General features: G+C 36.1%; 1 protein-coding gene across 1 annotated transcript in view; it reads right to left on the bottom strand.

Annotated features, from left to right (window-relative positions):
- BOLL (boule homolog, RNA binding protein) overlaps nt 1–18688 on the bottom strand; it is a gene marked incomplete at both ends in the record, with an annotated part of 62251 nt that extends 43563 nt beyond the window's left edge. The window contains 6 exons of the mRNA XM_082630935.1: nt 5124–5251; nt 8763–8838; nt 10075–10129; nt 12201–12292; nt 14839–14982; nt 18668–18688. Coding sequence (XP_082487061.1) covers nt 5124–5251; nt 8763–8838; nt 10075–10129; nt 12201–12292; nt 14839–14982; nt 18668–18688 — 516 coding nt within the window. The remainder of the gene's footprint in view (nt 1–5123; nt 5252–8762; nt 8839–10074; nt 10130–12200; nt 12293–14838; nt 14983–18667) is intronic.
- Nucleotides 18689–25815: the final 7127 nt, after the last annotated feature.

Here is a 25815-nt window from a genome sequence, read left to right as displayed (position 1 = left end):
AGGCTAGGATACTGCTAAAAATCCTGCAATGTACAGGACAGTCTCCCACAAAAAACAATCAGTCATCTGGCCCAAAATGTCAATAGTGCTGAGGTGGAGAAAACTTGGTTAAGGTTAAGAGTTTCTTAACATATATATGTAGGTTTTGGAAGATGCTCATATAAAGCTTAATGGTGAGTTACTGAACTTATTTCTTTTCTTAAGAACAAGTGTTATATAAATACTGTAGCAGAGACATTGCCAGTCAATAACTTGATGAGAAAAAATGAGTAACAGAAGAGCAGAAAGAAACAGAAGTATACTGAGTCCTAAATGATCGCCTATATGAGAGTTTGGCAGGGTTACTGATAAAATACCAACATTTACCAATCAAAAGCATTAGTACACACCAGTCACAATCTATTAGGAAGTGTGATTAAAAAAATACACCATTCATAAAAGCAACAAGAACTACAGAGTACCTAAGAATAAATCAAACAGAAGATACGCCAAACTTTTTTTACAGAGAAAGAAAATTTTATTGATGGATGGAAACTCTAAATAATGTTTATGAATGGGAAAATTCAGTATTATGCTTAAATGTCCCAAGTTAATCTATATATTTAATGCAATTCTAACAAAAACTAAGGCTTTTCACAGAGCTGAACAAGCTGAATTATGAAATTTATATTTATAAAAGCAAAGACTTAAGGATAGATGAGGGACTCTTAAAGAACCGAGTAAGATTATGGCCCTATCAGATTTTAAGACTTATTATAAAGCAACAGGAATTAAAACAGAATTGGGCAGGGGAAACAAATACACCAACGGAACATAACAGAGAGCCCAGAAAGAGACTCCACACACAGAAACTCAGCATTTGACAGAGGATTCATTTCAAAACAGTGGAAGAGGATGGATTAGTCAATATGTAAACTGCAGGTTTAAGATCTAGATGTGAAAAACAGCAACAGCATAGTATTTAAAAAAAAAACACTAAAAGCTGAAACCATAAAACATTAATACATCTATCAACATTAAAACAAAAAACTTGTGTATGACAAAAAATACCATAAAGTTAATGGACAAGCCACAAACTAAAACATATTTACAACACATAGAACTCATATAATGAACTCAAGAAAAAGACAAACAATCCCAACAGAAAAAACGGGCAAAAGAAATGAAGAGGCAGCTCATAGAAGAAACTGAAATGGCAAATAAATATATGAAAATATGTTTAATCTTACCACTGACTAGGCAAATGAAAGGTAAAACAAGATACCATTTCATAATAATATTGGCAAAAATATAAAAATCTAGTAAATTAAAGAGCTCGCAGATTATGGAGAAATTGAAGCTCTCATAAACTGTTACTAACCTTTATACTTACACTTTATTTATTATTTATTTATTTATTAATTTGTGTGTGTGTGTGGTACGCGGGCCTCTCACTGTTGTGGCCTCTCCCATTGCGGAGCACAGGCTCCGGACGCACAGGCTCAGCGGCCATGGCTCACGGGCCCAGCCGCTCCGTGGCATGTGGGATTTTCCCAGACCGGGGCACGAACCCGTGTCCCCTGCATCGGCAGGTGGACTCTCAACCACTGAGCCACCAGGGAAGCCCCTATACTGGTGCACTTTAGAAAGATATTTGGGAACATTTAGTCAAAGATGTGTATAGTCTATAAATGTGAAATTCTGCTTGTACACGTATGTCAGAGCCAAGACCAATGTCAGAGAACACAAAAATCTTCCAGTGGTGCATGAGCATGAATAGGTTTAAGAGTATTAATTTTCAGATATTTCATATGGTCTCCTTTCTGATTTGATCTGTCTGTGAATGTATCTGTGTACAATGGATTCTTCTTTTCAAAACTCCCCTTTTACAATACTTTTCCCCTTCACTATGAAAGGCACACTCTTACTCATTTTGGATCTTGCTATAATGCTTTGTTCTGGAATGTAAACATTAACAGAGCATCAAACAAACAGACAATTCAAGAAGGCAATGCCCTTGAGAAACAGGAAAGAGCAAAGCAAAAAGAATTTTTATAAGAAATATTAAGGGGAAGATGGTACCTTATTTCATATCCAGGGAACAAAATAAATTACAGGATGGTCACAGGGATACATATTAATTCATTTATTTGAACTTAAAAACAGAGTCAGAATTTTCTAATAGAGATTAAGTTTTATTTGATTGGCTAATTTTATTTGGTTGACTAGTTTTGTTAACTGAATTATAGAGCAGACATTTTCCGTTCTTTTTTCTTTTTTTTATTGCGAGATATTTGACATATGACATTATCCTAGTTTCAGGTGCATAACATAATGACTATATATATATATAAAAAGAATGAAATGATAACCACAATGAGTCTAGTTAACATCAATCACTACATGTAGGACATTTTCCAGTCTTAAATGAAATCTATAGCTACAGACTTTTATAAAATATATATCTAAAGCAAACCTATAATATATAATATGTCTAAACTATTTAAAATTATGGTAAATTTCAGATTTCAACTTAAAAATGAGAGTATTCATAATTTTTCAAAAAAATTTTAGAGTATATATAAACAAAAAACTTTGAAGATCACTGTCATAGACAAACTCATACAATACATACAAAATCTAGATGTTCAATGTAGTCTGCTTAAAAGAATTTTATACTCTGTTTATTATTTATTTACTGTTAGGCAACTTGCAACTTTTCTAAATAGGGTAATGTATTATAATAAATGATTGTATTTATTATATTTGTATATTCAATATATTATAATCATAATATATTAATTATATTTATAGAATTATATTCATACATATATATTTTTCACTCACAGACCTACTAAATGTAGATCAGTAGGGGTTGGTTCTGCCCATTTTTTTTTTTAATTTTTGAATTTTATTTTTTTATACAGCAGGTTCTTACTAGTCATCAATTTTATACACATCAGTGTATACATGTCAATCCCAATTGCCCAATTCAGCACACCACCATCCCCACCCCTCTGTGGCTTTCCCCCCTTGGTGTCCATACGTTTGTTCTCTACATCTGTGTCTCAACTTCTGCCCTGCAAACCGGTTCACTTGTACCATTTTTCTAGGTTCCACATACATGTGTTAATATACGATATTTGTTTTTCTCTTTCTGACTTACTTCACTTTGTACGACAGTCTCTAGATCCATCCACGTCTCAACAGATGACTCAATTTCGTTCCTTTTTATGGTTGAGTAATATTCCATTGTATATATATACCACTTCTTCTTTATCCGTTCATCGGTCGATGGGCATTTAGGTTGCTTCCATGACCTGGCTATTGTAAATAGTGCTGCAAGGAACATTGGGGTGCATGTGCCTTTTTTTTTTTTTTTTTTTTTTTTTTCTTTTTGCGGTATGCGGGCCTCTCACTGTTGTGGCCTCTCCCGTTGCGGAGCACAGGCTCCGGATGCGCAGGCCCAGCGGCCATGGCTCACGGGCCCAGCCGCTCCGCGGCATATGGGATCCTCCCAGACCGGGGCACGAACCCGTATCCCCTGCATCGGCAGGCGGACTCTCAACCACTGCGCCACCAGGGAGGCCCTCCATTGTATATATATACCACTTCTTCTTTATCCGTTCATTGGTCGATGGGCATTTAGGTTGCTTCCATGACCTGGCTATTGTAAATAGTGCTGCAAGGAACATTGGGGTGCATGTGTCTTTTTGAATTATGGTTTTCTCTGGGTTTATGCCCAGTAGTGGGATTGTTGGATCATATGGTAATTTTATTTTTAGTTTTTTAAGGAACCTCCATACTGTTCTCCATAGTGGCTGTATCAATTTACATTCCCACCAACAGTGCAAGAGGGTTCCCTTTTCTCCACACCCTCTCCAGCATTTGTTGTTTGTAGATTTTCTGATGATGTCCATTCTAACTGGTGTGAGGTGATACCTCATTGTAGTTTTGATTTGCGTTTCTCTAATAATTAGTGATGTTGAGCAGCTTTCATGTGCTTCTTGGCCATCTGTATGTCTTCTTTGGAGGAATGTCTATTTAGATCTTCTGCCCATTTTTGTTCAGAAAAAAACCAAACAAAACTCCACATGTGATTCTCTGAACTTGTGGAATATGACCATAGAACGTACCCCAAGAAAGCTCCAAACAGATTAAAGACTTAAGTAAAATGAAATCATGGAATAACTAGCAGAAAATAAATCTGAGTAGTTACCAGATCCCTAGTGGGGCAAAATTTTAAGTGATGAAGTAAAATGAAAAAATCAATTGATTCAGTTATAAAACTTTTAAACTCAGAAAGAATGAAAAAGATTAAATAATACTGTATAAAATTTATATATAAAATGATGAAGTTTTGATTCTACATTAAGTCATGCAAATTGATTAGAATAAAAAATAGGACCTCGATGGTTAAATTTTTAAAAATCACAAGCAATTTACAAAGAGTACATGCAATATCAAAACTGCATTGAAAATACTTCATCTTACTAAATTTTTTTATTGACGTATAGTTGATTTACAATGTTTTGTTAGTTTCAGGTGTATAGCAAAGTGATTCAGTTATGCATATATATATAACTTTTTTCTGAATCTTTTCCCTTATAGATTATTACAAAATATTGAGTATAGTTTCCTCAATGTAGTCTTGATTGTAGAAAAAACTTACAATGTCCATCAATAGGGGAATATACACTCATACAATGGAATATTATAAAAAATTTAAATAAATGAACTAGATATGCTAGGATCAACATGGTTTAATCTCAAAAACATAATGTTGACTAGGAAAACCAGATTATTTATATAGTGTTTAAAAACTGCCTAAAGCAATACTATTGTTTAAGGATATCTACATTTGTAGTAAAAACATATAAAATGGACAGAAAAGATACTCTTGTTAACCTCTAAGGAGGAAAGAGGGTAAGATAATTGGGGCAAGGAGACTTTACTTGAATTTGTCATATTTTATTCCCCCTATTAAAAGAACTTAAGTAAATATGGTAAAATGTTAACCTCTATTAAATTTGAGTGGTAGCTACATGGCTATTATTATTTGTAATTTTCTGTGGTTGAAATATTTCAGAATTAAAAAATTTAATAGTAATAGATGGAAACCCTTCTAAAATGAAATTACTTACAGGCCAAGGTGGTGGGACAGAAGCTACCTCTGGAGTAGGAAAATAAGCAACACCATTATGATAAGTGTAAGGATATCCAGTTGAAGTTGATAGATACATTGTTCCAGCTGCTGGCATTATACTGGAACCTAAAACAAAGTGTAAATAGTAATAATTGAAATGTTCAGTTTAACATTTAAAAATGTAATTTCTGAACAATGGAAAATGTTTACCTTAACACATATATATAGCTACAGTAAAAATTGAATGTTATAAGTTCTTTAAAAAATTCCATATGTTAAAGTACCTTTGAAATATATATTTTCAAACTCACTACCTTAGAGCTTTTGTTAGCTTAAGGTAAATGAAAGAAAAAGAAACAAGTTTAATAAGGAATACTAAAAATTCACCAATTCAGATTTTAATACTAGTATAATGAAACACAAAACTTAACAATTGAGATTATTATCAGCAAAGTCATTATTTTTACAAATATAAATTACATACAATTTAGAGTTTCCTGAAGACTACACTGTAGTGAAGTTCCTAAGATCTTTGTAAAAGGCCAAAGAAGATGGAGGCAGTGAAATTAGACAAAATTCTACTTTCCTCAAGACACTTGTTCCACCTTACAAATTCTTTGGATCTACTATCAGCAAGCACTCACTCATGCTATGACTATATTTTATTCTCTAGTCTCCCTTTGCTACAACTGCTGCTATTACAAACATGACCACAGACCTTTATGTTGCTAATTTTGGTTCCTCATCTCTTTTGCTAGGTGAAAGTTATATATACTCCTCCCCCCAAAATTAAAAAAAAAATTCTTTTTTTGTCAGGAGGAGACTTTAAAAATTTTATATGCCAAGTTAGATTTAAGTACTTGACCAACAGGTTATATAAATTACTGAACTGGCAATCCTCCTTCCACTATACTAGTGCTTCTCAAAATTTAAAATTCATTATAATAACCTAGACAGCTTATTAAAATACAAATTCCAGGTCTTTCAAGAGATTTTGATTCAGGAGGCCTGGGATAGGGCCTGAGGAACTGCATTTTGACAGATTCCAAGTGAACTGTTGGTGGCTGCAAACCACACTGTAAGCAGCACTGACCTGCCACTCTAAATAGCACTACTACTTCTCAGCTTTCATATTTTCACCACATTTTATCTAGTATTGTTATAGCATATTTTAGTGGTTCTTAATCCAATGCTTTTGAGAATCTGATGAAAGCCACAGACCCTTTTCTCAAAAATACATATATTCAAACAAAATTTTGCATGCAATTCAGAGGTTCATGGATTTCCCTCCAAAGATCATCAAGAAACCACAGGTTTATCTGTTAAATAAATAAATTTTGAGTGATTACTATTACAAGGCATTAAACTAGGCCCTAGTGATACAGCCAAAAAGAAAAAAGAAAAAAATTGGGCATGCCATGGCCTCTATATTCATAGAAGTTAGGTTCTGGTAAGGAAGACAGTCATTGGTTAATTACACAATTAATTAAATACAATTTTGATAAAGACATGAAGAGGTAGTATAGGGTACAGTGGTGAACATTTCAAATATATATATGTATATATGTAGCATTTGTGAGGAAATGACATTTGTTTTGGGCTGAGCTTTAAAGAATGAATGGGATGGCAAAGATGATTCTAGGTAAAGAAAATAGTATATCAGGAATATGGTTAAGTTCTGAAACTGAGGGAAGGCTTGATGGCTAAAGCATGGAAAGAAAAGAGAAGGAAAGCTCGAAATAATCAGAGAATAACATGATAAGATGTGCACTTCTGAAAGATCACTCCGTCTGCCTTGTGTGTGATAGGTTGGAAGGTAGCAAGACTGGATTCAGAGAGACCAGTTAGGAGGCTTTTCTAGAAATTAAGGCAAGCAAAGTGGGTAGCTGGGTCTAGAATATTGGTAATGGAGATGGAAAAGAAGTGATAGATTTGAAAAAAATGAGATAAGAATCCCTTATATTTTGTAAATATACCTTTAATACTTATTCTTTCTTTGTAGAAAAGTAAAAGTAGCTTTGGAGTCAAACTGTCCTGGATTTGAAGGCTAATGCTACCATTTGGTTAAGTTATTTAACCCCATACTTCTCAAATTTGGGCCTATAGCATGGTTATGTCAGGAAATATGAAAAGGCACAGGCTGAACACGGTGATCTTCTTACAGAATCAGTCTTATTCAAACAATTATTTTTAGGAAACATTTTAATAAACAATACAGTGTTATAGAACAGCATCCAAACTGTGCATGAAGTTTTACATAAACCATGAGACTTTAAAGAAAGTTTAAAGAAAATTAAAGAATTTAAAGAAAATTTAGAATTCTGGTATGGTGCCATTGGGTTAAGACCCACAGCATGACCAGATTAACTCTCCTCTACATTTAAGATTATTTCAGCAGAAATGTTTCTAAAACAATGACTTTACCTTTATAAGCTGAATTTTCTATTTACAAAAATAGAACAAATAATACCTCACAGATTGCTGTAAAGATTAAATGAAATAAATGAAAACCCATAACATTGACCCTTGCACTGAATAGTTCTTAAATAACTATTCATCTGTTTGAAAGCATTCAGCATAGTGCTGATTTATGTTCTATTTTTAGCAACTTGTGGGTCATAATATGAACATTACTAGTTGTTCCTACTGATGGTGATAATGGGCTAAAGAACTGTTATTACATGTTACAGCTTAACTCTTGCAACTAACAATAGTAGTCTGAAAATATTCAGGATTCTGCCATATTTACTGCATTCCATTTTGGAATATCAACTTACTAAGGACACTTCAGTTATCTTCTAAATTAACAAATACTAAGTCAAAACTAAACTTGATATCTGTTAACTTCTAAATCAAAAACAAAACAGTCCACATGAGCACAATCTATTAATTTGCTAACAGATGTACAATATCCACCTAATGTCTTAAACATCCCAGTAGACACTAGGACACAGCTAAGGAAGAATAAAAAATTGAGTTACAAATTTTATGCAAAGTTTCTCCTTCTAGCCAAAGATTCTGTTGGAGATTTTAATAAGTATTATAGGTAAAATGTTAACTGTAAAGATGTCTAACTTAATAAATGGGAAGAGTGAGGAAAAAAAGAGTAGAGTCAAAAGCATTACCAAAATTTGAGGAAGGCATCTAACTTAGCCAATTCCTAAAGCTTTAGGGATTGTTTCCTCTGTTAATTATGATACATGTGGTTGGGATACAGTAGGTACCATACAACCAGAGTTTCTGATATTTGTTCTATATTTTCACTTTCTGTAATTTTACTGTAATTTTAAATTACTTTGTTAATTAGAACATTTTCTAAATAGTAATTAACTACTTTTAATTTCTTTTGTAGTTTTAAACTATATTTTTATCATAGAAGATTTTTCCTTTAAAGATGTAACTATATGGAATATAGTTAAACATCATTATTTATATAAATTTTGCCTAGCCCCCCAACCCTGCAAACTAATATATTTTAATTTGTGGTAAGAAATATTCATTTGACCACCAACTTCACTAAATGTACTTTATTAAATGAAAGAAAGCTGATATTTTAATGAAGTTCTATTAAAAGTCTAATATTTCAAAAAAGAACCATGCAAAAATACTGAAAAATACATTAGTTCTCAATACATACGAGGGATCCCTACTTGTTGTTTTCTTATTGCTGGACCAATGTTCAGTTTCCTGTCCTTGTAATTAAGTTTTTCAGCCTAAAATAAGAAAAAATAAATTATTTTATTATCATTCTTTGAAAGGGGCAAGGCATAGTGGAAAGGACAAAGTCTTTGGATTTAAATAGATCTGAGTGTGAATCTTGGTTCCAGTGCTCTGACCCTAATTCCTCATCTAGCGATTTACTAGTTATTAGTGTATGTGAGCAGACAGGTGAAAAATTTGAGTCGCCTTACACTCGTGGTCCCAGCTAAGGTCAAATAGGGTGACACTGTTTTCTTTTTCCATCTTCTATACTGTAAACAATTGTCCTTTTCATGTTCTATTTAGTGTCATGTTTTTCACATTTTTGTGCCTTATGTTGGTAGTTTTGCTATTTAAAATGGCCCTCAAGTATAGTTCTGAAGTGCTTGCTAGTGTTCCTAAGTGCAAAAAGACTGTCATGTGCCTTAATGGAGAAAATATGTGCTAGCTGGATTTAATTCAGGCATGAGTTATAGTGCTGTTGGCCACGAGTTCAGTGTTAATGAATCAAAAATATAAATTAAATATCTTTAAACAGAAGCACACATAAGACAAAGTTACGTATTGATTGGCTGATGAAAAGATTGTGAGCAGAAGCTTGTGGGAACCTAGGCCTGTATTCTTCTAGGTGCAGCACTTCAATATTTGCTAATTCAGTGTTCGTGGTGATTTTATAGAACACACCACTACAAATAATGAGAATCAACTGCATATGACTTAAATACAATTTAAATAAAATTTTTTCCTAAAAAACTTAAATGTTACAGTTGCCAAATTTAAAGTTATTATATATTGAACTGCAGGCTATAGACTTTTTCTATGAATGTTCTTAGTTTATATAAAGTTTTTCAGAGGAGGGAAATGATCTCAGATAACCTCACTCTAGGAATCTACATTTGTAATGTTTTTTAGGAATTCAAAATGCTATTAACACTTCAGGAAAGATACATCCTTAAATTCTTAGTTTAAGCAAATAAAGTGAAAAATTATATTATAACTTCACAACCATACTTACATAATTATTTGGAATTTGTTTTTCTGCAGATAAAGTTTCTCTTTAATCTTTTTTTTAATTCATTTTTTTGGAGACCAATGTCAATCTTAAGATGCAAAGAAGATAAAAACTTTTTTTTTTTTTTAGCAATCAATCATTGTACTGGAACCCTACTATTATTAAATTAATACCTTAAAGGATTAGTTTCAAAGAAAGAAGTTCTAAAAATTAAGTTAAATACACCAAAATATCTTACCTTTTGTAAAATTTTTTGTGCATCTTCTTGTGTTTCAAAAGTGACAAAGCCATACCTAAATAAATGTATTAATTATTATCTTAGAACATTACATTGGAGTTATATTAAGATAAATTTTTTTTTTTTTTTTTTAAAGAATGGGCCAGTGCGGGGGACTTCCCTGGCAGTCCAGCGGTTAAGCCTCTGCACTCCCAGTGCAGGGGGCATGGGTTCGATCCCTGGTTGGGGAACATCCCACATGCCTCAAGGCGCAGCCCAAAAAAGAAAAAAAACAAAAAAGAAAGAATGGGCCGTGGGAGGAGTGAACATTTTTTCTTGATGCACCAGTATGCAAAACTTAGGAGAATCATTCACAGCTTAACACTGTCACCTCCTCTTAAAGGGAGGGGCCTAAAAGAAAAAAAAAAAAACCCGGGGATCTTGAAACAGTTTCAGACCTGAGCTGTAAGTAAGGCAGGAAAGCATGAGAGATTTGTATTCTGGTTTACAAATTGGGATGCAATAAATTTCAGTGCAGAGCAGTAATCTCCTTTTAAAATGATAGAAGTTTGGTTTAAATAGAAATCAAAGTAGAAGAAAACCTTTAAAAATTTAAAAGTTTCAACATAATAAAATTTTTTATGTTGATAAATGAGTATACAAACATATTATTTACTATTATCAGCATATATAAACTGATAATGCAACTATTAGTATATTTCCCAAATAAAATCAATTAAAAATATGTACAACCCAGACTTTATATATGCTTTTTCATATATACTTGTTACCTTCAGAGTATAAAACATATGATCAAGACACAAATACACAATGTATGCCATGTCCAAAAAGCCAAAATAGGTAGAAAAAAAGGAATGAAAGAAATAAAAAAGTATATCCCCTCAAAATGTAATCTCTATTTGGATAACTTAAGGAAACTCTTCTGAGTAGTGCTAAACTATTATTTTCCTCAATTCATAACTACTATTATATAATTATGTATTGTATAATTAGTAAACATTTACTGTTTCTTCAATTCAAAATTACTGTATTATATATGAATTTTCTTTTTCAACAAAGGAATTTCTTTTTTTCTATTTGCCCAAACATTAAACAAAGGCTAAAGAAATATTTTTATGCTATTATTAGTTTTTTTTTTTGGTAGAACACATATACCACCCTGTGGAAAAATCATAAAATACAGTCTACATTTCTATGTGTGTTTTTCAATGATTAAAAAATGTATATTACAAATTCTATTAAGCCAAATAAAAGAGGTACAATCTCACTTCATCCTAATATTGATTGTCAGTCTCAGGAAATATCTCATTTGTTTAAAAATAACCTCTGAAGGATCTCATCTCTTCCAAAGTGTCCACCTGTCATACTTACATGTAGTTTCCCACTAATATAATTTTCCCTCCACCTTATTGGTCCCTTCCTTTATGTCTATAAGTATGTATATATTGTCTTTTTTTTTTCAGGAAAACAAACATAATCCTTCATCAATTTCTTTAACTTTGCAGTCAAACTTCTTAAGCGAGTACCCTATGCAAACTACCTTTTTCTTCTCTGGTATTTGGCTTTTGAATATACCAATCCACTGAAACAGCTCTAAGGGCACTAGACAGTTTTAGACAAATCCTACTGCTTTTCCCCCTTAATTTTCATTCTCCTTGATTTGGCAATTAAAAATCATTCTCATTAAGAGTTATATTTCTCAGATTAGTCCCCTAATTAGGTCTTTGAGGCACAACCTATGGACATTCTTTTGTGTCAGCCTTTTTCAAGTAAAGTTCTCTCTAGTCTAAAGCAGGTATACAATTCCAAAAATATCAGATTCCTTTAGTTTCTGGTTCCTTGGCTACTGGACAAGAGCTACTCGACATTAAGTGCTTATTACCGAACAATGAGTGGTCCCTCAGCCTTTGCAAGAATAACTTTCCAATAAATTAAGGAATATTATAGTGTCAGCATTCCTCCAAAATACACAAACACACACACACTGAAATCAAAAGGTAGGAGGAAAGAAGAAGGCATGAAACTCTCTTTTAAAAAATGGAACCAAAATAAATTAGTATACAAAACCTAGTAATCCAATAAAAATACAGTTGTCAATTCCATGTACTATCTATAGTGATACTAACCCTTTGGACACTCCAGCTCTGTCATTTACAATCTTCACTTCTTTTACAGACCCATACTGGGAAAAAAATTTTCTTAAATCATTTTCATTTGTCTAATGGTATAAAAAGAAAACACACAAAAACCATTTTAATTGATAAAAGATGAAACAACTCCTATGCTTGGTTTGGAGACACAAAAGGTAACATAAATAACAATATGGATGTAAGAATGCCTCTCATCATAAAAACAGTGCATGAAACCACTAGGTTATTAAAATCAATATGAATACTTTGCTTTATGCAGAGTTGTTAATACTATGTCGTTAAAATATTACACTGCAATAAAATATTTTAAGCTGAATTTTTAAAAAACTACAAAGAAAGCTCACTATTTAAAGGAATTCTTGTTCTCTAGTTAGCCAGTTTTTAATAAAATTGTACTAGGCATGGCTATAACTATACTAAGGGCATACTACTATTGGTTCTTGTGGTTCAGAGAGGCCCACAGTCATAGCAGTGGAACTAGGTTATGCTGGCCTATACCAGTCACTCTATTTTAATCAGCAGAGTCCCCAGGAAAAGTAAGGTCTTAGGAAGGAAATATATTTCCAAAAGTAGCTGAACTCAATTTGTGATAACAACAGAGAGGCTACAAGATTTAAAGTTTTTAGATGCTTTATCTGTACTCAATATACATGTCAGCTAAATACAGACATTATGATGATATGCAAAAAAACTGAGTCATAATTAGACTATCATGTATAAGATGCCTACAGATATGGTTTGGCATATCTGGTTTTAATTGAAATAGTCTCATAATAGACCCATATCACCTTTCTCTAGAGTATTCACACTAAATTCATTGCAATTTCATTTTCTGGTTCAGCTATAAGTGTTTGCCCCCAAGAGGAACTTTAAATATCCATAGAAAAAAATTTTCTTTATATATCTAGGAAAAGACATGCCTAACAGCAGAGCAATATTTCTTGAGTTCCACTGCTACTTCACTACTTACTGGTTTTTAGTTGGTAACCTAAAGCCTGCTAAACTGGATGATGACAAATACTGAGTTAATCTGAGAATAACTGACTGCCTCATTTCAATAAACACAAAATGGAATCAATGTCAGAATAAGGTTTCTATTAGAGACTTGAAAACAAATTAATTCAAACTATTCTCTGATAGAAAAATCACTAGCTCAATTTTGCAGCTCCATTTCTTTGCTGAAAAGTAAGGAGACAGAAAGTCAAGATGATTAAATATTAAAAGGGATGGGCTGTAGGGTTCTAAAAAGAAGAATTTTAAAAAGTTTGAGACTGCTTGCTACTATGTTAAAGTATTTCCTTGCTGGAAATTACCTATGGTTTTGCAAAAGGTATAAGTGTGAGGGAGAGAACCCTAGCAGTTATGTTAAAGCTATGACTGTATTGTAACAATGGCCCCCAAAGTTCATATTGTAGCTGATTGGCTTCAATAAAAACCTACACTAACCTAGCCATATAAATTAGTACAGTTATTGATTATTTATTTAAAAATATACTAAGCTAATATAATATAAATTCTGAACAAGAATATTCAACTTGAATATTTATGGTCAGCTATTAATATTTTCTACAGAAACAGAAAATTTTTTAAAAAAATAAGCATTTCATAAGAAATTATTTTCCTTAATTTATTTTTAGTGAACCAATCACATACTTGCTTAAGACTCACAGTTTTGACAAATACATTAAGTGTAACATTTATCTTGAGCAGGAAAAAAGTAATTCCATACAAATTGTGAGAGATTGATCATTGGAAGATAGCGAGTATTAAATGTCAAATATCATACCCTAATTGCACATTTTTTTTTAATTAAGACAACTCTCCCTGAAATTTCCAGTATGTAATATGGAAGCTTGGAAATCCTTCGATATATCCACTTGGAAGTAAGAGTGTTCCTAAATTATCCATGCTTGCCTTTCCTGTAGGTGTTTAACTACCACCTCCCACATGGTGGTGCTGCAAAACATCTCACAAAACTATGCCTCTCTGAAAGAGTGAAATGGCTGATTACATTATTTAAACATATTACTGTTAAAATGCTTTATTCTGACTAGGACACAGGCCTTTTTTAGTGATCAAATTCTAAATTAGGTGATAGAAAGCAACGTGCAAAAGATAGAAGTCTAGGAAGTTACTCAGGAGTCTAAGATGAAAGTTGGGATAAAGAAACAGGATTTCATAAAACTGCTCTGTTTTTGTTTTCTTTTTCCTTAATTGAGTCTTCTTTTGAAAATTATAATCACTCATTATTTGGGCTATTAGAGTATTACGTAAAAAAGTATAATTAGTGTGGTATGGTGAAATAAAGCATGTGGAGATATGAGTCAGAAAAATAGAATTCTAGTTTTCACTTTGTCACTAAGTAGCTAGGAGCCTATAGATATGTCAGTGAGCCTCAATTTCCTTGTATGTGAAATTGGACAATTATATATACTCTATTTAACCTACATTGTTGTTGAAAAGATTCTTTATATTAAGACAATTTGAAACCTACTAATCATTATGCAAATAGCAAATATGTTATTATTTTTAAAGTTGCAGGAAGAAACAATTTCTGAGAAATAAAACACTTCTAATACAAAGAATACACTATGTTTCATGCATAATTAGGTACCTTAAAGTCGATTCCTCCTACAAAGATGCGGTTAGGGATCACTGTTCCATATCTTGGGGCACTCGTTGGGTTATTCAGAGGCACAGGTGACACAGGATTAGGGGATGGAGATAATGAATCTGTTTGCATCTGATTTGATGTTTGCTGTAAAATAAAATTCTTTTAAACTCTTAGTACTGGGTATAAGTTTTGATGCAGGATGAAAGCATATATCCTTCAAAAAGAAGTCATTGACAAAATGTAGTATTTCAGACTTTAATTTTATGCTAATATTATGAAGATTATAATTAGAGCTAATAACTTTTGGGGGCAACAAAAATATAAGAAATGTAGAATTCATTCCTCTACAGAGACGATCTTAAATCTTAAATATATTATTTAAACATACATATGTTAGTTATTATTAACTGTACTATTTAAATATTATAAGCATTAAGGAGGAATATTAAACTCAAAAAGAAGTGTGAAAAAGAGAAGAGTAACCCTGGACAGCTAGCAGCTGGCCTGGCACAACCAACTAGGCCCTGGTGTTAGGAGTTGGCCGGGAACTCACAGCTAGGCTGTGGTGTTCTCTTGTTAACAGAACACCAACATCAGGCAAGGCTCCTCTGTGATTGTGATGGATGAAGATAAAAACAAGATCACTCCATAAACATATCTGTACATTGACAAAAACAAAGGCATTGCCCAAACCACAAGAATGACCAAACATCCTTCTATCCTGCCTGATAAGACCACTCCTTCTTTATCAATCACAGCTTTAGCTTCAATCTATTTTTGTCTCCTAGGTAAGAATTAACATACCCAATCATAGAATTACTCCCACTTCCTGACAACACGTATTTCAGAGTAAAGCCCTCTTCATTAAATCCTCTCTAAAAAGTGCTTAATATAAGCTTAAATCCTATAATAAGTTCTTCTAACACCTTCTTGCTGAGAGGCTGCATGGTGTATGTTCTTCTTTGTTGTTAATTCAGAAGATCCAACTTTAATAAACTGTAGGTGAATTTGTGATGGTCTTTGGCTAAAGGGAATTGACAAGTAAACAGACTCCGACACAAGTTCACAGTTTTTCAACTCTAAAGTCAAATTTTTTAAATGCACTTGGCAATTGGAAAAGTGGACCGATTTAGTAAAAAAAAAAAAAAAAATTGTATACCTATAACTCATAGGTATAAAGTTTTATACTAAAATTTTTATACTAATTTTTTCTTTATGCTAAAGAATTGAGCTCATATTCATATGTTCACAATTCTAAGTCAGGGGACCTAATTTAGATTTTAATAAATATATATTAACATATACACCTTTGCACAATGGCAAGATAGTAGACTCCTCAGGTACATCTGAAGAAAAACAAGGCTTGAGAATAGAATTTTAAAGAGAAACCAATTTAAGAACTTGCTAATTATTCTCCTTCTGGGAAAATGAAACAGACTTCTGAGATCCTAAATGAGTGCTTCAGAAAGCTTGGAGTTGATGATTTAAATTCTCTGAGAAACAAATTCATGAAAATGAAGTTCCAACTTAGATAATGGAGTTGTTCTTTTTCACATTTGCTCTCCTTTCACTTCATTGGCCAATAAAACCATAATCCCTAAATTAATCTCTGCAAGATGTACAGAGAAATGACTAGGCCAGTAGTGACTATGGGGCTATAGGCTGGACCTTCTGGGCTCTATTCTCCATCTAGTCTTAAGGGGGAAAAACACTCCCTAGTAAGGGAGTTCATAAAAACATCTCTTAAACCACAGAGTCCTCATATTTAATAATTGCTATGTTGTAGTTGCCAATTAAAGAAACTGGGAATCCTAACAGCATCCTCCCTGGGCATCTGGACGTTATTTGTAACTTCAGTCACTGTACTTGTAAGACGTAGTGCCCAGACTGGATGATTCTGGGATACTTAGTTTTACTTTTCAACTGTGGATTTGTATTGCTAGAGATAATAGAACAGCTCTGGTAGATACAATCTTTTCTCTCTGCCGGGTTACAGAATGTAGTCATTACCTATTTGCAAAGTTAAAAAAAAAATCAATCTTCATGAAATTCTCTTCTTAAAAACAAAATGAATTCAATGGATGAACTCTTTTGTTCCAAATTTGTTTAAATAAAAGTCAATTCCATTAGTTTTCATTAAGAGAGGAATGACGTGAATGGAAGGGAACAGAGTGCTTTATTTCCAATCTTGAGAAATCAGTTAAATGATACCGAGGAAGGAAAAACATGAACTTTTTACATATCACTCACTTCATTCTTCATTTTCTAAGACTCCTGTTCTATTGTGGGTTCCAACTGTTTTATTTTTCTCCTTACCACTTACCAACATGTAATACCATGTAATTTACTTATTATGTTTGTTGTCTGTCTCTTTCCACTATAATGTAATGTTCAAGAAAGAAGGAAGAGGGTTTTGCCTGTTTTGTTCACTGCAGCATCTAAAGTAGGGACCATATATAGCATGTGTTCAATAAATATTTGTTGAACGAATGAATAAATGAATAATTTCTTCCTGCTCACGATATGCCAACCCTTAGGTTGTGGGCTGAAGACTACAACATGAATAAAAGCCTAGAAAATATTTTAATCTTGGTAGTAACAAGGCTCAGGTAGATACGATCTTTAAGTTCCTCAGAGAATGTTAGCGGTTCACTGAGTTAATTAAGAAAGCCTCAAATTCTGCTGGCAATAATTCTGCAAACGTATGAAAATCACTTAGATTGGTGCTGTTTTGGGGTTAGAAGTAAGGGTCCTTAGTAAAACTTCTTGTACTAGTTTATTTAAAATTTCCTCCAAAGTAATGTGCCCCCACTGCCTCCTCCCCTCTAAAATTAACCTCGAAATCTATCATCTACTTTGCCAACAAAGACAACAGGAAAAGAGCGGGCTAACCGTTGCAGTTACGGCCTGCGTGCTCCTTCCCCTCCGAAGCCAGAAAGCTGAGGCGCTGGGGGAAATGGCCAAGGCGACAACTCCCTTGGGTTCTCTCGGGTCATCGTGAACTTGATCACTGCCTCGAGGATCCACCCCCTCCCCACCAAAGTGAGGGAGGGAAAAGAAAGCTAGCCAGTGAGAAATTTTGCCCTGCAAACCCGCCAGCAGCAGTGGCGGGAACCCTCAACGGCACCGACACCGACGCCGGCCTAGTGTGCTGCCTGCCCTGCGAGCCTCGCGTGGCGCTCGCTGATTGGCTGCTGGCGGACGCCGGGCGGGGCGCCGTGCGGGGCGCGGCGGCACGTTACTGCAGCCCCTCGGTCCTAAGTGGTCTCCCGCCCAGCCCTGTCTGGCTTGGGCGCGCACCTGGTGCTAGAGGTTCCAGTCCGACCTGGGCACAGGTACCCGCTACCCAGCCCCGCCCCCGCCCGGTCTCTCGGGCCTTCTGGTCCCCGCTGACCAGTCGAGGAGAGGAGGCATCAGCCGCCGGGGCAACGCCTCATGGGGGTGGCTGGGCGGAGTCCGGTGGGAGTGAGCGTCAAAGACGCAGCGAGCCTAATTTCGGCGGGAAAGCTGTTTCTCTAACCTGGACCCGGCCTGGTGCACAGGGCCCAGCCACCCACCGCCTCCTGGTCGCTGCCGAGGTCTCCCAGCCCATCTACACCCCGTCCAAGCCCCGGTGGCCGGACCTTTGCGACCCCGCGACACAACCCGACGGGGCCTGCAGGCGGGCCGCTCTTCGCGGCAGTCGATGGGGCTCCCTGACCACGTTACCTCCCGACAAAATCGCAGGCTCTAGACTCGCCCTTCCAGCCCCTCACAGACGGAGTCCACATTGCTCCTTCTCCCCACAACCCTGGAGCCCAGGACCCCGGGCCTTGACCGCCTTACTCACCGCCCCGGACTCGGCCTCCATCTTCCTCTCTGTTCTTCAAAAGCCAGGGGGAAAGGAACAGAAACCTAAAGTTTGAAAGCACCTTCACACCCAGGAAGCAACACCACGTTTCCCGACGGAGACTCTCCCCCTGGCGGCGACGGCGTTGGTGGCAGTTGCAGGGCCGCAGACTCGGACCCGGGGCCTGAACCTGCCACCCGGGGGTGTGTGGGGAGGGGCAGGCGGCGTCGCCTAGGGCGGCGGACGGCGGTGCGGGCGGGCGCCGCAACCCGGGGAGGGGCGCGGACGGACGGGTTTCGGCGGTGGCCAGTGGTCGCCGAGCTGGGCCGTCTCAGGGGCAGAGCGTACAGCAGGTCGGGGCGGGCGTGGGGTGTGCGGAGCGAGGGCTCCCTTCTGGAGCCACTCTCGCCTGTTTTCGGACGGCTGGGGAGGAGAGAGCGAACGGTTATGCAGAGTTCCATGCACCGCACGCCTTTCACGCCTTTCCTTCTCCCCTTTGGAGAAAAGTTGGCCTCTGGGACTGGTGGGTTTCGAGAGGTGGAGGTGACCTCAGGCTTCACTAAGGTGCAAGAAGCCTGTTGAGGGGCGACTTCGGAAGGCTGGTGCGGGGCGAGGAGGCCAGTTTGCAGAGTCAAAGTCTGACTCCCGGGGGCCTGACGCGCCAAACTCGGGGGCTCCGGAGAAGCCGCGGACGCCGCGCCGCACCGCACCTGTTGTCGCCGTCACTCATCCCAGCCGAGCGGGCGGGGCGGCGCGGGAGGCTTGTCCGGGGCCCGCCGCGCCGTCCGGGCTCCGGCGCCCGCCCTAGGCCCGCGCCCGCTGAGCACCGCGCGGCCGCCGCACAGCCTGGGGAGCCGGCCCGCCACAGAGCCACCCACGCTCCCGAGGGGTGAGGACTGTGCCACTTGGCTGGAGTGGCTCTAGCCGCCTTGGGATCTCCTTTGGAAGAAGACTGCTTCGTAAAATATATTGCCAGAAGGTAGCTGCGATTTATTTACATATCTCGCCGATATCACATATTTTATGTATATAAAATATATAACCAAGTTCTAAATAATTACAACTAGGTTAACTTCTGTAATAATGATGATGATTATGGCTACCATTTATCAAGGCCTCACTTTGGTGCCAGGCACAGTGCTTTACAATCAGTATCATTTAATCATTTCATTTTTACAGCAACCCTTCAAATAGATGCTCCTGTTATCTTCATATTACAGGTGAGCAAATGGAGATATGGAGGTTAAGTAATTTGGTCAAGGTCTAAAGCTATAGATGTAACCCGGGTGTCTCTCTGACAGCAGGTCATGATCTTAACCATTTTGACATATATTTTTAAAGAATTAACAGCAACGACTGTTAAAAGTTACCTCAGTAATAACTTTCATACTCTCTATTATAAAAGTTTGGTTTTTTTACTTTCAAGATAAATAGTTAAAAATTATTATGTATTTAATTTTTAATCTGTTCAAACATTAGCTCTTTATATTATTTACCACAAATAAAATGGGAAACGTAATTATTTTCATTGAATACAGTTCAGGTAAAGCATCCTAAAAGTCATTATACATTTGTGCATACAATTTAAGCTCAATTTCTCAGGTATTAGTTTCTTTGGAAACAGAGACTACAAACCTATAACTAAAACTCATATTCCAGAGCAGAATAATTTTGCTGTTCAATACCATTAGAACTGATCTTCTTTGGGCATTTTTTTCCAGTAGTAATGATGGGTTTAAGTAGCTATTACTGACATCTCTTTTGTCCAAGTCTTTTTTGACTAAAAACACTTATTTTTGAACACTGTATTCACCATACTAGGTGTGCAGTCTGTGACACACAATTTAATCAACACAATTTAGGGAACACTGACTGTATATTTCAAGACCCGTGTTGGGTGCTAGGGGGCTATACTGTATTTGCAGTATGGTAGTTCTCTGTTCTCCTAAGTCTTTTAATCCTTAAAGCAAAACGTTTTTTTATTTTAAAACTTGCATAAAACATGTAAAATTATACAATTCAACGTAGTACACGTTTATAGAGTTCCTATTATGTTCAGTACATAATACTATATGCAGTGAGAGATAAGTAGATGAACAAGATCAAACCTCTGTCACTGACGTGTTTTTAATCTAGAAAGAGAGAAAAAACTAATTACTCAAAATAATTACATCTAAATTGCTTATAATAAATAGGATACATACAAAATAGGGTAAGTGGTATGTGAACTATGATCAAAGGCCTGTGGGAGTACAGAGAACAGCATTGTGGAGCACAGTGTCCAGGGCTGGGTAAGGGCACCGTCAAAGCTGAAATGCTGGTGTGAGTGGCAAGGTGAGAAAAGAAATTGATCCGCCTCTGTCATGTACCCAGCAGTGGGCAAAGCACATTCTTTTTTTTTTTTAATTTTTAAATTTTATTTTATTTATTTTTTTATACAGCAGGTTCTTATTAGTCATCAGTTTTATACACATCAGCCTATACATGTCAATCCCAATCACCCAATTCATCACACCACCACCACCACCCCACTGCTTTCCCCGCTTGGTGTCCATGTTTGTTCTCTACATCTATGTCTCAATTGCTGCCCTGCAAACCGGTTCATCTATACCATTTTTCTAGGTTCCACATATATGCGTTAATATACGATATTTGTTTTTCTGACTTACTTCGCTCTGTATGACAGTCTCTAGATCCATCCATGTCTCAACAAATGACCCAAATTCGTTCCTTTTTATGGCTGAGTAATATTCCGTTGTATATATGTACCACTTCTTCATTCCATTTGTCGGTCGATGGGCATTTAGTTTGCTTCCATGACCTGGCTATTGTAAATAGTGCTGCAAGGAACATTGGGGTGCATGTGTCTTTTTGAATTATGGTTTTCTCTGGGTATATGCCCAGTAGTGGGATTGCTGGATCATATGGTAATTCTATTTTTAGTTTTTTAAGGAACCTCCATACTGTTCTCCATAGTGGCTGTGTCAATTTACATTCCCACCAACAGTGCAAGAGGGTACCCTTTTCTCCACACCCTCTCCAGCATTTGTTGTTTGTAGATTTTCTGATGGTGCCCATTCTAACTGATGTGAGGTGATACCTCATTGTAGTTTTGATATCGATTTCTCTAATAATTAGTGATGTTGAGCAGCTTTTCATGTGCTTCTTGGCCATCTGTATGTCTTCTTTGGAGAAATGTCTGTTTAGGTCTTCTGCTCAGTTTTGGATTGGGTTGTTTGTTTTTTTAATATTGAGTTGCATGAGCTGTTTATATATTTTGGAGATTAATCCTTTGTCTGTTGCTTCATTTGCAAATATTTTCTCCCATTCTGAGGGTTGTCTTTTCGTCTTGTTTATGGTTTCCTTTGCTGTGCAAAAGCTTTGAAGTTTCATTAGGTCCCATTTGTTTATTTTTGTTTTTATTTCCATTACTCTAGGAGGTGGATCAAAAAAGATCTTGCTGTGATTTATGTCAAAGAGTGTTCTTCCTATATTTTCCTCCAAGGGTTTTATAGTGTCCAGTTTTACATTTAGGTCTCGAATCCATTTTGAGTTTATTTTTGTGTATGGTGTTAAGGAATGTTCTATTTCATTCTTTTACATGTAGCTGTCCAGTTCTCCCACACCACTTATTGAAGAGACTGTATTTCTCCATTGTATGTCCTTGCCTCCTTTGTCATACATTAGTTGACCATAGGTGTGTGGGTTTTTTTCTGGGCTTTCTATCTTGTTCCATTGATCTATATTTCTGTTTCTGTGCCAGTACCATACTGTCTTGATTACTGTACTGTACTTTGTAAAAAGCTACTGTAGCTTTGTGCTATAGTCTGATGTCTGGGGGCCTGATTTCTTCAGCCCTTTTTTCTTTCTCAAGATTGCTTTGGCTATTCAGGGTCTTTTGTATTTCCATACAAATTGTGAAATTTTCTGTTTTAGTTCTGTGAAAAATGCCATTGGTAGTTTGATAGGGATTGCATTGAATTTGTAGATTGCTTTGGGTAGTATAGTCATTTTCACAATGCTGATTCTTCCAATCGAAGAACATGGTATATCTCTCCATCTGTTTGTATCATCTTTAATTTCTTTCATCAGTGTCTTATACTTTTCTGCATACAGGTCTTTTGTCTCCTTAGGTAGGTTTATTCCTAGGTATTCAAATCTTTTTGTTGCAGTGGTAAATAGGAGTGTTTCCTTAATTTCTCTTTCAGATTTTTCATCATTAGTGTATAGGAATGCAAGAGATTTCTGTGCATTATTATTATTATTATTATTATTTTTTTTTTTTTTGCGGTACGCGGGCCTCTCACTGTTGTGGCCTCTCCCGCTGCAGAGCAGAGCACAAACTCCGGATGCACAGGCTCAGCAGCCATGGCTCACGGGCCCAGCTGCTCCGCAGCATGTGGGATCTTCCCAGACCGGGGCACGAACCCATGTTCCCTGCATCGGCAGGCGGACTCTCAACCACTGCACCACCAGGGAAGCCCTGCATTAATTTTTTATCCTGCTACTTTACCAAATTCATTGATTAACTCTAGTAGCTTTCTGGTACCATCTTTAGGATTCTGTATGTATAGTATCATGTCATCTGCAAACAGTGACAGCTTTACTTCTTCTTTTCCAATTTGGATTCCTTTTATTTCTTTTTTTCTCTGATTGCTGTGGCTAAAACTTCCAAAACAATGTTGAATAATAGTGGTGAGAGTGGGCAACCTTGTCTTGTTCCTGATCTTAGTGGAAATGGTGTCTGTTTTTCACCATTGAGGACAGTGTTGGCTGTGGGTTTGTCATATATGGTCTTTATTATGTTGAGGAAAGTTCCCTCTATGCCTACTTTCTGGAGGGTTTTTATCATAAATGGGTGTTGAATTTTTTCAAAAGCTTTCTCTGCATCTATTGAGATGATCGTATGGTTTTTCTGCTTCAATTTTTTAATATGGTGTATCACATTGATTGATTTGCATATATTGAAGAATCCTTGCATTCCTGGGATAAGCCCCACTTGATCCTGGTGTAGGATCCTTTTAATGTGCTGTTGGTAGTATTTTGTTGAGGATTTTTGCATCTATGTTCATCAGTGATATTGGCCTGTAGTTTTCTTTCTTTGTGACATCTTTGTCTGTTTGTTGTATCAGGGTGATGGTGGCCTCGTAGAATGAGTTTGAGAGTGTTCCTCCCTCTGCTATATTTTGGAAGAGTTTGAGAAGGATCGGTGTTAGCTCTTTTCTAAATGTTTGATAGAATTCACCTGTGAAGCCATCTGGTCCTGGGCTTTTGTTTGTTGGAAGATTTTTAATCACAGTCTCAATTTCAGTGCTTGTGATTGGTTGGTCTGTTTATATTTTCTCTTTCTTACTGGTTCAGTCTCGGAAGGTTGTGCCTTTCTAAGAATTTGTCCATTTCTTCTAGGTTGTCCATTTTATTGGCATATAGTTGCTTGTAGTAATCTCTCATGATCCTTTGTATTTCTGCAGTGTCAGTTGTTATTTCTCCTTTTTCATTTCTAATTCTATTGATTTGAGTCTTCTCCCTTTTTTTCTTGATGAGTCTGGCTAATGGTTTATCAATTTTGTTTACCTTCCCAAAGAACCAGCTTTTAGTTTTATTGATCTTTGCTACTGTTTCCTTTATTTCTTTTTCATTGATTTCTGATGTGATCTTTCTGATTTCTTTCCTCCTGCTAACTTTGGGTTTTTTTTGGTTCTTCTTTCTCTAATTGCTTTAGGTGTAAGGTTAGGTTGTTTATTTGACATGTTTCTTGTTTCTTAAAGTTAGGATTGTATTGCTATAAACTTCCCTCTTAGAACTGCTTTTTCTGTATCCCATAGGTTTGTGGTCGTCGTGTTTTCATTGTCATTTGTTTCTAGGGTTTTTTTGATTTTCTCTTCGATTTCTTAAGCAATCTCTTGGTTATTATGTAGTGTATTGTTTAGCCTCCATGTGTTTGTATTTTTTACAGATTTTTTTCCTGTAATTGATATCTAATCTCATAGTGTTGTGGTCAGAAAAGATACTTGATACAATTTCAATTTTCTTAAATTTACCAAGGCTTGATTTGTGACCCAAGATATGATCTATCCTGGAGAATGTTCCATGAGCACTTGAGAAGAAAGTGTATTCTGTTATTTTTGGATGGAATGTTCTATAAATATCAATTAGGTGTGTCTTGTTTAATGTATCATTTAAAGCTTGTGTTTCCTTATTTATTTTCATTTTGGATGACCTATCCCTTGGTGCTAGTGGGATGTTAAAGTCCCCTACTATGATTGTGTTACTGTCGATTACCCCTTTTATGGCTGTTAGTATTTGCCTTATGTATTGAGGTGCTCCTATGTTGGGTGCATAAATATATACAATTGTGAAATCTTCTTGGATCGATCCCTTGGTCATTTTGTAGTGCCCTTCTTTGTCTCTTGTAATAGTCTTTGTTTTAAAGTCTATTTTGTCTAATATCAGAATTGCTACTCCAGCTTTCTTTTGATTTCCATTTGCATGGAATATCTTTTTCCATTCCCTCACTTTCAGTCTGTAAGTGTCCCTAGGTCTGAAGTGGGTCTCTTATAGACAGCATATGTGCAGTTCTTGTCTTTATATTCATTCATCCAGTCTATGTCTTTTGGTTGGAGCATTTAATCCATTTACATTTAAGGTATTTATCAATATATATGTTCCTATTACCATTTACTTAATTGTTTGGGGTTTGTTATAGTAGGTGTTTTCCTCCTCTTGTGTTTCCTTGCCTCGAGAAGGTCCTTTAGCATTTGTTTTAAAGCTGGTTTGGTGGTGCTGAGTTCTCTTAGCTGTTGCTTGTCTGTAAAGGTTTTAATTTCTCCATCGAATCTGAATGAGATCCTTGCTGGGTAGAGTAATCTTTGTTGTAGGTTTTTCCCTTTCATCACTTTAAATATGTTCTACCTCTCCCTTCTGGCCTGCAGAGTTTCTGCTGAACGATCAGCTGTTAACCTTTTGGGGAATCTCTTGTATGCTATCTGTTGTTTTTCCCTTGCTGCTTTTAATATTTTTTATTTGCATTTAGTTTTTGATAGTTTGATTAATATGTGTCTTGGCATGTTTCCCCTTTTATTTATCCTGTATTGGACTCTTTGTGCTTTCTGGACTTGATTAATTATTTCATTTCCCATATTAGGAAA

This window comes from Mesoplodon mirus, assembly GCF_964341445.2.
Source record: "Mesoplodon mirus genome assembly, chromosome: 8".
NCBI lineage: Eukaryota > Metazoa > Chordata > Mammalia > Artiodactyla > Ziphiidae > Mesoplodon > Mesoplodon mirus.
The sequence above is the reverse complement of the archived record's forward strand: the minus strand, read 5'-3'. Positions and strand labels throughout refer to the sequence as shown.